Raw genomic sequence first — 16,386 nt, forward strand, 5'->3', positions numbered from 1 at the left:
ATTTGGGTTATATGCATTAGTTGTATGATGGAATTTATATCATCATCAAGTAAATGTTTAATACATTTCATTTTTTATGTATAATTCACTAATTTGTTATAGTTTTTAATATATAATTATATAACGTGTCCCTGTGTCATGTTCTGGGGGGTCACCATGTCACATGTTAGATACTCATATTTTTGTGTCCTTCGTGTCTCATGTCCTTGTGTCATGTGACTTAGACCAAATGTGAATTCCAAGCATGTTGCAATTGCTGGGAATCAATAATATTGAAAGGAGCGAGAAAGGGGACATCACACCCCCTTCTTAACCATGCACATCTCATTGGAGCAATTGTGTGCAAGAAAGACTAGTGCTTGATTTCTGATGATGACACTGATTTGGTGGATGACAAATACGATCTAGAATAGCCTCATGTAGCCTCCTCTATAGCTCTATGTTGCGAACATTGCGATTGGGATTAAATCGACGAGGGGAAAAAATAAAAAAAAAATTGGAAAAAATTCGGGAAAAATCAGCAAATACAAAAATATTCATTTTTTTTTTTTTTTTTTTTAATATCTAAAGCATCTACAACATAAAGTAAATACATTGACACATAAATATGATAAAAGAACTAATATAGAAGATGTGTAATATCATTTTTAGTGCTACATCACACATAACAGTGAATCATGTCCTGAATAGTAAGCACTGACTCTTGAGTCCCAACTCAGCCTCAAATATCAACAAAAAATATAATAATGTATCTCATATCATGAGGATAATGTCATATACAATGAAATGAACCAAATAACTAATACTACTGATTTCCTCTGCCCCTCTTGCGAGAAAATGCAATAGCTTTCCCTCTAGATGTAGATGCTGGTGGAGTTGGCAGTGGACTTTGCTGTGCTCTAGAAGCTGAAGAAGTAGGAGCTACAGGAGGTAGACCACATCTTCTACTGGTGACAGGGGTAGCCTGGGTAGGTGGTGTCACCTCCTCCTCCTCCTCTGCCCCTTCTACCTCTTCCACTACCTCCTTTTCTAACTAATCATCGACAGACTTCATGAGAGGCCCCTCTGCCTCAACCCTCCATGCAGCAGTGGTGTCAATCCCATCCAATGAGATGGCATCCATATCAGCTGTCGTCTCAAGTTGCCTCACCCACAATCGAAGATTGTAGTAGACGTAGACCATGTCATTAAGTCGCTGGGACTCCAACCTATACAAAGGTCATAAAATAACAATTATAAAAAAATATTATTTAATGAAAAAAAAAATTAATATGGAAATTTGGAATATTTTAAGTTTTAAGTTTAACTTGTTGCGCTTCTTAGTGTGTATTTTTTCAAATATACTCCAGTTGCGCTCGCATCATGAGGAGCTACATGTTTGGTTGAGGATTCGAATGGCAAGATTTTGCAGATGGGGTACTTTGGCACCATAGCTTCTCCACCATGCATCTAAAACAAAATTACAAATAAGATAAACATAAGAAAAAAATGAAATTTGAAAGTTGAAGCAAAGTATGAAGTTATGAACTTGAAGAGACAATGAAATTTGAAACAAACTAAAAAAGACCTGGCATTTTAGTCTTTCTATCAACCACAACCATTTCAAAGCTAAATGTGCCACCTGCCATCCTATATATCTCCATTTCGTTGGAGATTTCTACACGTTCTGTTGGAGATGGCACCATCCTCTGAACACAAGTGAAGAATCCATCCATGACCTTAGCATCAAATAAGAATCCACAGGGGTAAACAAATGCGGGGTTCAGGTAGATCCTTGCAGTATGAATGGGACGATGGAGTGTGTTGTTCCATCGTTGATCAATTGCTTCCCATAGGAGGAGTTGTTTCTGAAACCCCTCATCTCCCTTATCATCATAGTAGGTCCGAATGGATTCTTTGGCCCTGTCCATGGCCTCATACAAGTAGCCCATTACGGGCTTGTCACCATCAACTAATCGAAGAGCCTTTACCAAAGGTTTAGTAATGCTGCACACCTCCTGCACTCCCGCCTAGAAGCTTTCCTGGTATGAAACTAATTTGCATATGGCCTCTCCCTCTGGTTTGCGGTTAAATGCCAAAGCAAGCCACTCATCTGAAAGAAACATTTTCTTCACATCCCACATAGAATTCGAGAGGGATTGAAGAGATATGAAACTTGTGGCAAATTATGTAATGGCTGGGTGCACCAACTCCTTCTTGTTGGTGAATTTTCTCATCAAATGAAGCACAAATGTATGATTATATATAAATTTTGTAATTCTTTTTGATGAGTCAACAATATCTTTGACAAAAGGAATTTTTCCTATGTCCTCCAACATCAAATCAATGCAATGTGCAGCACAAGGTGTCCAAAATAAAGTAGGATGCCTCTCCATAAGCATCTTGCCAGCAGCAACATAATTTGCAGCATTATCCGTTATGACTTGGACAATGTGTTCTGAACCCACCTCCAAAATAAACACATCCAACAAATCACATAATAATTTTGCATATTTGATATGTGCAAATGCATCAACAAATTTCATAAACATTGTCCCCTTTGGACAATTAACCAAGAATTTTATAAGAATTCTCCCCTTTTGATCGGTCCAACCATCTGACATCACAGTGCATCTTGTGTGTGCCCATGATGCCCTAAACTCCTCCAATCTTTTGGTGCAGTCAACCTTTTCATTTTGAAGAATGCAACCTCTAAAGTCATCATAAGAAGGGACTTTGTACCATGGGCCAACAATTGCAATAGCATCAACAACAGGGTGGAAAAATGGATTATTCCTTGTAACACTGAAAGGAATATCACTCCAAATAAGAAACTTTCCCAACAACTTGTCAGCTTCTTCTTTCTCATTTTTTTAAAGCATTGAAGAGATAGATGGTTATGAACCAGCCGTGGTTCTAGGAACAACATATGATGAGGTAGCTACAGGGTTGGTTGTAGATACTGATGTTGAAGTAGAACCAGTGCCACTCTCATATTCACCTCCCAACACTCTATTCCCTGCTAGTTGATTCCTCAGATCTGACTCAAACAATGTGGTTTGCTCTATTTCTTCCAATGATCTGAGGGCTCTTCGGATGATTTCCGGATTTGTATTGGTGCAAGGCCCTACCTCATGTCCAAGGATTTGTGCAAGGTGATACTTCAATCTATACACCCCCCTGTCATATGATGCCCACACAACTTGCAAGACAAGTTTGCTCTGTCAAACCCTCCATCAAGTTCACCAAATTCCCACAGAGGGTCCAATTTCCTTGGCATGTTTGTAACTTGGTTGAATTCTTGAGTTTTAATGTAAGATGATGTTTGAAGTTGAACCTAGGGCACAAGAAGAATTGTAAGTTAAAAATAAAAATAAAAATTACATACAGTACATTGAATTTTTGACAAAAAAAAAATCTCAACTCAATGCAACAATAATAGAAAAAATGCACATTCAAACCCAAACAAAAATGATGCAAAAAAATAGAGCAGAAGAAGAAATTAAACTAATAAATCTAACAATCAAGTTTTTGCATTTTTGACCAAAATGAACCCTCTCCACTCTATGCAACAAAAATGAAAAAAAAAAAAAAACACAATCAAATCCACTCAAAAATCATTGATAATCAATGGGTTATAGAAACCCAAGCAAAAACAAGGAAAAAAACAAAAAAAATGGCCAAATTTGGTGCCCATACCTGGAAACCACGCTTTGCCGAAGAAATTTGGTCCAAACTCGAATTTATCTTGCTTGGGATGCTAAAATCTTTCGTTTTTCTCCTCCTCTGCCCTTGTAGTCAACTTCTTCTCCTCCTTAGCTCTCAAACAAGCCCGCTGTCTGCAAAAAATGACAAATAAAAACCCAAAATTCGCTTTAAAAACGCGTTGTTTCGGACCCCCACGATTTTTTCACATCGACTCACGATTTTTTTTTGAAAATAAAAAAATCATCGAAAACATCGGCAATTAAATCGTTCGGGTGAAAAAATTGCGATTTTTTGAAAAAATTGTGATTAAATTGCGATGTTCACAACATTGACTACAAGACAATGATACTCTCTATTGTGTGGGCCTAGTGTGACGTGCATGGTAACAAGGTCAAATGTTTCTAAACATTTTAAATAGAGGTTAGTTCAATTGGTTGTCACCAATGTTGTTGGGTATTTGGCTAGTTCCATGTTGGCAAGTGCTTGGTCCAAATCCTTGTTGGTGAGATGCACTTGTCTAAGCCAACGGGTTTACTGTGGATACCATCCATGAATGTGGGGAAGTGTCCCTTGGTTTTCCTTGCATGGTTTTTCTTGGAAGAAAAAAAGAGTACATTGTTGTACTTGGATGATATCCTACTATACAGTAGTAGAATTTTAACATATTAGATTGGTATTGATAGTGTTGAATAGAGAGAGATTGCCCATTAATTTGAAGAAATATGATTTCTTTAAACTGGAATTCATATTAAGATTTGTACCCTCATGGTGAGGATGGAACATGGACCTTGTGAAGGTGAAGCCGATTTTGGAATGGCAAGCACCCCACATTATATGTGAGGTAATAAGCTTCCATGGCATTTCTAATTTTAATAGGAAGTTTATTAGAGGTTTTGGTCGATTTGCACACCCATGACAAAGTATATGAAGGTGTAGAGATTACAATGGATCATGCAATCATAGATGAATTTTGTATAATTGTAAATGAAGATTAATGATAATCGTTAATGTCCACTAAGACCAACTTTGGTATATTAGACCTTAAGAGAAGCAATAAGGAATTAGTTGTTTTGTTTTAGCATTTTATTTATATGCTCAAAAAGATTGGAGAGAAGTTTTCCTAAATCTCCATGGTTTTGATGAGTCAACAGATTAGGAAGGACGATAGTGTTTCAGATATTTTGAAATGGAGATCTAATGTGGGCATACATAGGACATTCTACAGAATATTCCTAGTGTTGTTGTTGCTGTAATTCTACATAGTTTTCCGAATAGAGTGCGATACAAGTGGAATAACTATTGGAACAAAGGTAGGACAATATATTCTTGATTCAGAAGCTAAATGGTGTGAAGAAGAAGTCTAAGTATAATTTGGTATTCATTGCAATCATATATGCATTAGATCATAGGGTGCATTATTTGTTGCCCAAGGAGTTCGTTTTGTATATTGATCATAGGTACTAAAGTTTATTAGCAACAGATCAAAGTTAAACCAAAGATATATGTGATGGGTTGAGTTCCTACATAGTTATACTTTAGTAATGAAGCATAAGTTAGGTAAGGAAAATAACCCTGACGCTAAATATAATGTGCAATGTGTTGGTTGCGTTTTACCTACTTTATTGTATTTTATAGGAGACCTGTTCTTTTGCTTTAGTACATTTGTATTTATCGTTTTTGGTTCACTTGGTCCAAAATGGTCAGTGACCTACTTTATTATATTGGAGAGAAGCTTTCCTAGATCTCCATAGTTTTGATGAGTCAATAGGTTAGGAAGGATGATAGAGTTTCAAATATTTTGAAATGGAGATCTAATGTGGGTATTCATAGGACATTCAACAAAGTATTCCAAGTATAATGTTGTTGTTGCTATAATTTCACAAAGTTTTGCGAATAGAGTGCGATGCAAGTGGAATAACTGTTGGAACAAAGGTAGGGCAGCGAGTTAGGCCCGCTGCCCAATAATATTCTTTATCTAGAAGCTAAATGATGTGAAAAAGTAGTTTAAGTATGATTTGGTATTCAATGCAATCATATATGCATTGGATGGTAGGATGCATTATTTGTTGCCCAAGGAGTTTGTTTTGTATATTGATCATAGGTACTGAAGTTTATGAGCAACAGATCAAGGTTAAACCAAAGATATATGTGATGGGTTGAGTTCCTACATAGTTATACTTTTGTTTTGAAGCATAAGTTAGGCAAGGAAAATTAAGTCATTGATGCATTGAGCAGAACCTTGATGCTAAGTATAATGTGCAATGAGTTGGTTGCATTTTACCTACTTTATTGTATTTTATAGGAGATTTGTTCTTGTGCTTTAGTACATTTATAATTATTATTTTTGGTTCACTTGGTCCAAAATGGTCAGTGACCTACTTTATTGTATTTTATAGGAGATTTGGTCAAATATGATCACTGCCCGTCAGTTTTATACTCCTACATAATCTAATGCAATATAGTGTACACGTGTGCAATTCAACATTCTCCTATTGTACTTGCATACTTTCTTCCTTGTTTCCTTTTTTGTGTATGAGTACTTCGCATTGTTACCGTGTTCATATCAATACCAGAAGAATGTTTCTAACTTTGAATTTCCAAACAATGTAACAAGTGCAGTTCAGCATCCTCCTACTTTCTTCCTTGTTTCCTTTGTTGTGTGTGAGTACTGTCATCGTTGTTACCATATTGATATCATTACCAGAAGAATGCTTCTCTTTGAATTACAAACAATGTAGTTCCAATAATCAAGCTTGTGCGAATCTGGCAGTATAACATTGTAGAAAGTTCCTTCCATCTCTACCAGTATCTTCACTGCAGTTTTTCTCCAACTAATCTTCACTTGGTTCTCAAGCTGCTGACCCCTGAAATGTACAAACTCTTTGAAGCGAGAGCTACTACAATTCTGTGGTCCAACTTTCCTCAACCTGACTTCCAATGTCTCCCCATCCCATGTTCTGATGCTCGACCTGAGACTTATCTCCCTTGTACAGCATTGAAGGTTACCTCATAGATTTATAGAGTCACAAGTACATTGATACCATGTTAAATTTCAAAGAAGCAATTGTTCAAACGAGCGTACACTATCTAGCCCAACTTTTTTCACACGAGGAGCACTAAAAATATCTAAGAAGTCTGCAAAAGATAGCCAAATGTTTCTTTAATGCTAATCATAATCTCATCTATTCTTATCTAACTTAATCTAATTTTATACAATATTTTCTAATTTTAGAACGTACATGTGTTTCTAACTAGCTTGCACGTATAGAATCTTAGCCTAGCTAATTGTTGTTCACATAAATTTAATGCATATTTCATTTGATCAAGATTGGATTCACCATATTCACTTAACTGTTTTCGTAAATTTTACCCTCCGGAAATGGGCATTGATTCTAACATTCTCAACATTATTTGAGGATCACGGCTCCTAAACATGTCAAAGAATGTGGGCAAGGTGGATTCTTCTTTGAAGACCATAAATAATGTTTATATTCCATAACTTATACAGTTTGTATATATGCCATCGGTGACTTCATGCAAGACCCAAGCTTATCTCCAAGGAGTTGTCTCCTTTGCTAGCTGGTTCAATGTCAAGTTGCCATGTCATTGAAATTTTGTTGTAAAAGGAAAGTCCAGAAAAAAGTAAGGTTAAGCCAATGATGACAATCAGAAGAGCTAACATCAATTTATCATGTGAAGGATGTGCATGTAGAAAATATACAGCCAATAAGTATGAAGAACATGATAGATTGCTAGATTTTGAAGTAATAGCAACACAGGGATTGTTAGTAACTGCTTATTGTGACTAGGCTTTGAATTGGAAGGAGAGGGGGGTTATGAAAAGGGGCACATGAGCTTAGCAAGTGGCTAATAGATTGTGCAATTGTCTCCTAGTAGTCTAAGCTGCTGCTACCCATCACCCATGATCTGCATCCAATGAGTAATCTAGTTTCCTAAAAATTCTTGATTATTTGTAGTTTGTTTGTTAAGTGAATCAGAATTTGCAGAGTCATGAAGAATGGGGAGCACTGACTGATATGGTTTGTTAAAGAGGTGACACTGATTGCAATGCACTTGTTTCCTTGTAGATCAACATTAGTGTCGGAAAGAGAGTAATTATGCATTTAGAAAGATTAACTAATGATGGAAGCAAATCCATTCAGAAATCAAATATGTATTTAGGCACAGAAAGGAGCCAGAATCTCTTTAACGAGTAAAACAAAGTTGAGGATATCACTGCTTTCTTTTATCTTACGGGCATCAAGGTTAACTTTATTTACTAAATGTTTACTCATAGCAGTGATTCAGAATTTTTTAGGAGGGAAAGTTGCAAACTATTAAACTTGTTATAAGATTGTCACTTGAATGTTTTTGTTTGATAAGCAACTGCTCAGGACTGATATGAGGTGGGGATATATCCCTTTTATGGGCAGCCTTCTGTCTACTCTTTAATCACGTACACTTTCTCCAATAAGGAAAACTGGTTTGCATGCTTGTGAATCTGTAATTCACTTATTATGATTAATAACAAAGACAATCATTGCATCTTACTTGAATGCTCCATTGTTCCTTTATCATACAAGGAAAATTAAGATAAAAATGTTTATTATCATCTCTTTTAAGATCTTCAGTTCTTCTTCAATATCCAAATGAAAAATCAGTGTGTTTTTGGGAACAAAATTTGTTACTCGAATACCCCGATGACAGGACCTTGGTCTGATATTTGTGAGCTGAGAGGTTTGAGTATCCATGGATGCACATGTAGCGGCAAAACCATATGGAAACAAAGTGAATTGTATTTCCAAATCGTTGTTGTGTACACAAGACATATTCAGTGACATGTAACATTTATTTCCTTCATTCAGGGATCGGGTGAATTTTGTAATGTTAAATGTGGACAATAGCAAGTGGGAAGAAGAGCTCGATGAATTTGGGGTGGAGGGAATTCCCCATTTTGCTTTCTTGGACAAGGAAGGCAATGAAGAAGGAAATGTAGTTGGCAGGATTCCAAGGCAATATCTATCTGAAGATGTGGCTGCTCTTGCAAGAGGTGATGCAAAAATTCCTCATTCTAGGGTCGTAGGACAGTTCTCTAATACAGAGTCCAGGCAAGTACGTCCAGTGGTTAATCCAAGGAGCCATGGCACTACTTAGTTCTTCATTCTATACAATGTTATTAAACCATCATAATACAACTTTTGATTTTCGATATATCAAATTTCTGTATAATACTATCTATAATGCTACTTTCCAAGCAGAATGTAATTTTTATCACAGGGGCACGTTGGCCCCGCGCAAGAAAAGAATGGGATCAAGACAGATGAAATGACTCATTTATTGCATTTATAAACTTCAAAAGGTGTAAAGACTCTCTGGTTATTGGTATTCTTTTAGCTGTCCAGAAAATTTTGGAGAGCAACATTATAGAGCTTCATGCAGAATCCTGGACTTGTTTCTATTCCATTTGTCAAATTTGAAGGCCAGAATGAGGTATACAGACAAACACCCCAATAACCGCCACGACGAAAAAAAAGTACATGCATTCCTGGACCATGTGTAAAGGCCTTCGGAAAACCTTAATATATGAATGTCTGTGTCCATAAATGCATGCAGTATGTACGATATATGACATTTTGAAATTAATCATATCTTATGTTTATATTTATCGGGTCCAGGGTCCTGTTGGTTGCTTATTTGAATAGTGTAATGTTCTATGATAAAAAAAGTAAACGCATTCCTGGATCATGTATAAAGGCCTTCAGGAAACCTTAATATATGAATGTCTGTGTCCATAAATGCATGCAGTATGTACGATATATGACATTTTGAACTTAATTGTATCTCATGTTTATAGTTAATATATGAATGTCTGTGTCCAGGGTCCTGTTGGTTGCTTATTTGAATAGCGTAGTGTTCTAATCACTCCCACTGACTAAAAACATGAATGCTTTCTCGAATGAGTTCATGGTATATGATATAATTGTGTATATGATATAATTGTTTATAACCTGTGTAGATTTATTTTAATTTTGGATTTACTAAGCATTCGATAAAATATTTTAAGATATAATTTTTTTAGTGTAAAAGTTTGCATAATTTGTTTTTTTCGAAGTTTAGTAGATTCGAAGTTAATTATACTAGTTTTTAATATTATTATTTATATTTATAGAAATTTTACATTTCTATCTTTCTAGCCCAGTGTAGTAGAGATGTTGTAATGTCCTCCTTTGTTTAGCATTTTGACTAAAACATAAAAATAAAATAAAAATAATTATTAATTAAAGTAAAATATTTTATTTTACTTTGGCAGTTTTTGGATTCTATATTTTGAATATAATATTTTAAAATGTAAATTTTGTATTTTAATATATAATATAATAATTTTAATTTTTTAATAAATTTAGTCATTTTTTATTCTGTCTAGAGGTGCTCTCCAACCTAGTATGGAAGAGATGTTGTCTTGTCCTATAAACAATGCAAATAAAATAATAAAAATAAAAATACCGAGAGGATAAAATAAAATAAAAATGGCTTTTTAAGCCATTGTATTCGCTCATGATTTTAAGTGTAGTATTTCTAACCCATGGTTTTTTCTATGGCATTCTTCTCTAATGTAGATTATTTAAAAGCATGAACTTTCTATTTCTCCAAATAGAAGGATTTGATTGGGGCTTTGAGTGATATCTATTTGTTGTATCCTCGCACATTAAAATAGCCATTTCCGGCTAGTGTTCAATGGTTAAACATTGAATCCGAATAATAATGAGAATTGGAGTCATAGTTATAATGGTCATTCCGTGCTCCTGTTCCATGGGTAAACATGTTATAATGGTCATTCCGTGCTCATGTTCTGTGGTTAAACATTGAAGCAAAAGAATAATAAGAATCAAAACAATAAAAGGTGAAAACCCCATATATCTCCATTTGTCCACTTGATTTTGGTCGCAAAGGTTTTATTCAATAGAGTGCAATAAACACAAGAGTCATAAGCATAAAAGACATTCCAGAGCGCTGAAGATGGTTTGAGCCTTTGGAACTCAATATTATCGAAGACCACATTGTTTGAGCCTTTGGAACTCAATATTATCGAAGACCCCATTGTTTACACACAGCAGGAGGTTGATAATTTGCTACAAAGGATTGTGTGCTACACTTTTTAAGATTTTTGGCTAATATTTCATTGTGTTTTGGTTGATTCAGTACGATTGGTATTAATTTTTTTTTTTTTAAATATTTCTTTTGGGCCTATTTTAGTTTATCAATTCAATATTCATTTAGGTTGAGAAAATTAAAAGTTTGACAATCATTTCAAAATTTATTTTATTTGATGAAATGAGAGGGTTAAAGAGGTCTTTTTAACAATGAAAGGGGATATCGGTTTTGTTTTAATTATTATTATTTTTTTCTATGTTAAGACTAAACTAAGTACCCACGGGGAATTGAACCAGTGACCTATCACAAGGAGTGCCTTAACAGAGCACCCATTCACCGTCAATCCAAAGCCCCGTGGGCAAAGCCCAAGGGATATATATATATATATTTTGGTAGGTAAGCACCCACGGGGGATTTGAACTAGTGACCTATCACAAGAAGTGCCTTAACAATGCACCCATTCACCGTTAATCCAAAGCCCCGTAGGCTTTGTTTTAATTATTATTAATTAAAAAATAAATTTTAATTTTATAGAAAGATTTCAAATTATTTTTAATTTGTTAAGAGTCCATGTTCATTGGAAATAAGTAAATAAGTTAAATCTTTAAAAGCGAAAATCTATTTTTATAATTTTTTTTTTGGAATAATAGTGATGATTAGTAATAGCAAATTATAATTATTTTTAAGCATTAACAAATGAGTTATGATTGGTTTTACTACATTCTTAAAAAAGGAGGAGAAATTAGAGTTGTACTAAATTACTTTTAAAATATAAATAAAAGTAGTTTTTTGTGTTTTTGTTATATTTATTATTAACTAAAAATTATATTTTAATTTTATAGGAAGATTTCAAATTATTTTTAATTTGTTAAAGAGTCTATGTATTTTGGAAGTAAGTAGATAAATTAACCCTTGAAGAGTGAAATTCTACCTTTTGTAAATTATTAGTAAATTACTTTAATTAATATCTTGAACAATAGTGATGAGTTAGTTTACATCACCAAGAGAAATAACTAATAACAATTATTTTTACACATTGAAAAATGAGTTATGCTAAGTTTTACCACTTTTTTTTTTGGTAAGCTTGGTAGGACCTTTCTTTTCATTATCATAAAACACAGGTAGATTACATCCATATGCTGAATGGTTAGGTGACTTCAACCTGCCCAGTGGGAAACCAGGTTTGTTGGCCACCTAATGACATGATAAGCCGTCCAAAAACAAAATAGAATAAGTCTATCCATCCATGCTAAAAAAGTTTGATTGTCCTTAAACTGCCTAACATCTAAATATCTGTATACATACTGAAGGTACTGAAAAGATAAAAACTGTTGCATATACTAATAAGTAAAAGAGAAGTGATACGCCAAACTACTCGTCATCTGTTGAGTCAACCGGAGCTAGATCCTTGACCCGGGAAGTTTAGATTGCGGAATGCATGGGATATGCCTCTTGATACGACTAAGGCGATTGTTTTGTTGCTGTAATTGAAATTTGATTTGCTGAAAATCTTTGCTATAGTCTGGTAAAGCTTGAGTAGTCGTGGCCAATCTTGGGGGGATGTGCTCTAGGGCTTTAACCAGGAGGCCCTTTAACAACCAATACAAGTGCACAATCTGCTTATACTGAGAAACCTGACCTTGAGAATGCCCTGGATCAGGCACCAGGGTCTGCCAATCATCTAAGTCAAGGTCCAATAGTCTCGCTGTCTCATTTAACTCTGCTTCCCATTTGGCGATGAGTTGACGAACCGGGGCCGAGCCTACGTGATACATTGTAGCTACTTCTTCAATAATCTTGGAGGTGGACTTGCGTCCATGCGATTTGCCAGAAGATGTGCTAGGATTGTTGGAGGTACTAGCTGAATTGGCCTTCTTTTCGTGCCCATGAGAGCCTCGAATGGTCCGACCTCTTCTAGAAGTCGCTCAGGCCATGATGCAATGCTGGTGACACAGATAAAACAAACTGAAACCCACAAATTGATACCCAAAATGCTGACCCAAAATGAGCCACAACCCAGGAGCAGAGTGTTGCTGGGGGTCGCACCTGAGAGGACCTGTCAAGGTAATCGATGGTGAGAACCACAACCCATACAAAACCCAATGGTGGCCCCAATTGCGGCCCCAAAGCCTTACAAAGAAGGCGTCCCAATGTTCAGAACCATAAGTCCAACAACAATCAAAACGACTGAGGGTAGAATGACCAGCCAAACCATTGTTTTGCAGAATTGAGAATATTCGGGCCATAGCCACAAAATGCTAGAGGAGAACCAGGGTTGGGGCGCCCGTGACAGAACCAAAGAGACCATAAGCGACTCGTCGACCTAATCAACAGAACACCCATACGAGCCAACAAAACTCCATAGAGAACAAACACAAGAATAAAGAAAACGAGACAACCTTCAAGCAATTCAGAGATGACCATACCCATTTCCAAAGAATACATTTCCAAACCCATTTTATACAAATCATATCCCTTCTCCCATGAAACCCACAGACAAGAAGAGCGTGTCATGACAGAGAAATAAGTTAGAACACTGAGCACATACCCGAGATTGATGACCTGAACCCACGGTGAATGAACCAGAGCCATGCAAATTTCCACCACAGAATTCTGCCATAGGTCCCCAGGGATGCTCAATTCGAAACTTATGTCGAGCACATACACAAAATGAAAACTTACCAAATTGAACACCAAAAAGGCCAGGAGCATGCCGTGTTAAACCGACCTTGCCACCTTCGTAATTTACATTGATTGCTTTCAGATGGTTTGCCATAGCTCCATGTGATACGAGCATGTGGAGGGTGGTGAAGCATCGCCTTGGGATCTGAGAGATGTCCATCACATAGTACTATGATCGCTATTAAACCACTCGCACCCCGATCGAGGATGTTTTACTATCTTTTTGAAAAAAAGAGAAATTAAAATTTTAATAAATTACTTTAAAATATAAATAATAGTAGTTATTTGTATTCCATTGCGAATTGAGCTACCCCAAGCAGAATTTTATTTTAAATATTGAATTTTTATATGTTTATTAAATTTATTTGAATATGAGATATGGAATACAATGATTATGAATATGAATCATATTTTTATATTTAGAATTTTTATTTTTTTATATTTTAATTATATGCTTATTAATTAAATTTATTATGTTTTTATGTGCTTATTTTGAAATATCATGGTTATCAATATGAATCATTTTTACTTAAATTTATTTTAATGTAATATGCATATCATGAAAAAAGACTTGTCTAAGTAGTTTGTATGGTTTTTTTTTTTTTTTTTTCAAAAAATCTAAAACTGTTTGAATCATTTTTAGTGGTGGAAATGGATTCAACACCCATAAGAACTCACTAACCACCTAAAATTATGAAACTTGATGCCTATAACCTAGATTTCTGAAATTTTATGTTGGATTTCTTCAAAATTGTGTGGGAAATTTCGTGTGAAATTGACACTTGTTTAGACTATGCTTATAAAAAATTATTTGTAATGTTTTTAGTAAAAAAATTACAATATAACGAAGTGAATTGGATCCATCTATTATTTTTATTACTTTTTAATTAATCTGACAATATGTTTTATTATTATTGTTATTAGATTTTATGCTTTATTTTACAAACATTACATCTCTCCTATTAAATTGTAAATACATTTCAACAAAAATATAATTAATTTTCCTTATAAAATAATGATTAAATTAATGATAATATTTATTAAATTATTATCTCAATTATTATTTTGCTTTGTTTCGTTTTTTAATTTTATTTTTATATTATTATAAAGAAACAGATAACTTGTGTTGATCAATCGAGTAAACGGGTAGTAGCCTTACATACAAGGACTGTTCATCATGTACAATAATCCAAAGCTTTTCAAAAACAGATCTTTTTCTACCTTGCCCTTGTCCAACTATACCCCTAACAACATTTATCATATAAATTCTCAAAAAAAAACTCCACTAAATACTACAAATTTACAAAGCATTTAAACAAAAAAAGGAAATTCCCTAACCAAGATTATTCTATGTCCCTGTTGGATCACTATCATCAAGTGAGTTTTATTCTACTTCCAACGTCTGCATGGGCAATTTTGCAACTGTTTGTTCCATAGGCTCACCTCGCTGAGCTTCTTGTACACCGGGAGGAAATGTATCCTGCAAACCAAAAATCTCTTTGAGAATTCCCATAGCAACTGTTTCCACTATCACCTCAATCCCGTCGACCTTTAAACCTAGGTTGTCCACTTTTGTAGCCAAATTATCCACCAACAGTTGGAGTCGCTCCATGTCCTCACACAATTCCTCCGGCTACCGAATAATTAGAGAAATGGGAGAAAGCTTCCAACACTACCTACTTGCCAATTTTATCCATTTTGGCAAAGCCATCCTCCAACAAGACTAGATTTTGAACCTTCCTGGTATTTCTGCTGCCATGGAATCAAACAAACAGAATTTCACCTTGATTATGAGCATATCCTACCTTATAAAGCGCCATTTATAACAGGGAATGTGTCCACGTCCCTTTCCAACATCCATTGTATCACATTGAATGTTTCTGATCCTAGTTTGCCTTCTCAATTCCCTTGTATCTTACAATAAATCCTTTACCCAACGCCTGAGCTTGTTGTATTTACACTGTAGAGATGGAATTGGGGTACCAACTTGAAGGGTTTTATTTCCTGTATTGAAACCACATGCGTAATGACACAATTTGTCCTTGAAAATTATGAATTCCCTCTCCATCATCTATATGGAGGAGCACTCAACCTAAATTACCTTAATCGAGAGTTGACATTCCAGAATAATCATTATCGAAGCATTAACAATATTAATTAATGTTGTGGTAGGCCTTGGGGCCCGATTATTCCAAGTTAACATTTGGATTATTACATCTTCCATCCTACACAAGTCGGCCTTCATGGAATATGTTTGGATTATTACATCTTCCATCCTACACAAGTCGGCCTTCATGGAATATGTTGGTGGATTGCATTGCCTCGATCCTGGAGAAGGACACCTTGCTCAAGACAAACACCTTTGTTAGCTTGTTCGTCAACATTCTGATTTTCCCTCCCTTAATATGATAAAATGATATAAAATCAAAATTTTGAATGTCTCCTAATTCTTATATCCAGAGGAGACTGATCTTTCTCGATGGGATCTTTGACTCTATGAAACTTTTGGATAATTATCATCGAGTTTTCCATTATAACTATTTGATGAATTCCTCTTGCTGAAAGCTATCTTTAAACCTTGCCAAAGAGTCAATGCTTCTACTTGGTTATTAGAGGTCCTCCCTAATCCCATGCAAATTTAGTCTTGATTTCTTTATCGAGGTGATATATTAACCCTCCGGCTCCTGCCTCCCCAATTTCTTATCTATCTATCTATCTATCTATCTATCTATTATCTATCTATCTATAATGTAATTAGATTTTATTATAAATATAGTATAAATTTAATATTTATCTTAAAACTTAAAAATACTATATTAATATTTATTTTTTAAATTATATAAAATTTTTTAAAAATTTTAAAAA

The 16,386-nt window shown here is 34.9% G+C and overlaps 1 protein-coding gene across 1 annotated transcript in view; it reads left to right on the forward strand.

Moving 5' to 3' along the window:
• HCF164 (Thioredoxin superfamily protein) overlaps positions 1 to 9,346 on the forward strand; it is an 82,210-nt gene extending 72,864 nt beyond the window's left edge. The window contains exon 3 of the mRNA XM_089423016.1: positions 8,553 to 9,346. Coding sequence (XP_089279142.1) covers positions 8,553 to 8,841 — 289 coding nt within the window. The 3' untranslated portion in view covers positions 8,842 to 9,346. The remainder of the gene's footprint in view (positions 1 to 8,552) is intronic.
• The last annotated feature ends 7,040 nt before the right edge of the window (positions 9,347 to 16,386 follow it).

Source organism: Pinus tabuliformis, chromosome 6, assembly GCF_031772625.1.
Source record: "Pinus tabuliformis cultivar Carrire ecotype Pingquan chromosome 6, CPIR1, whole genome shotgun sequence".
Classification (NCBI taxonomy): domain Eukaryota; kingdom Viridiplantae; phylum Streptophyta; class Pinopsida; order Pinales; family Pinaceae; genus Pinus; species Pinus tabuliformis.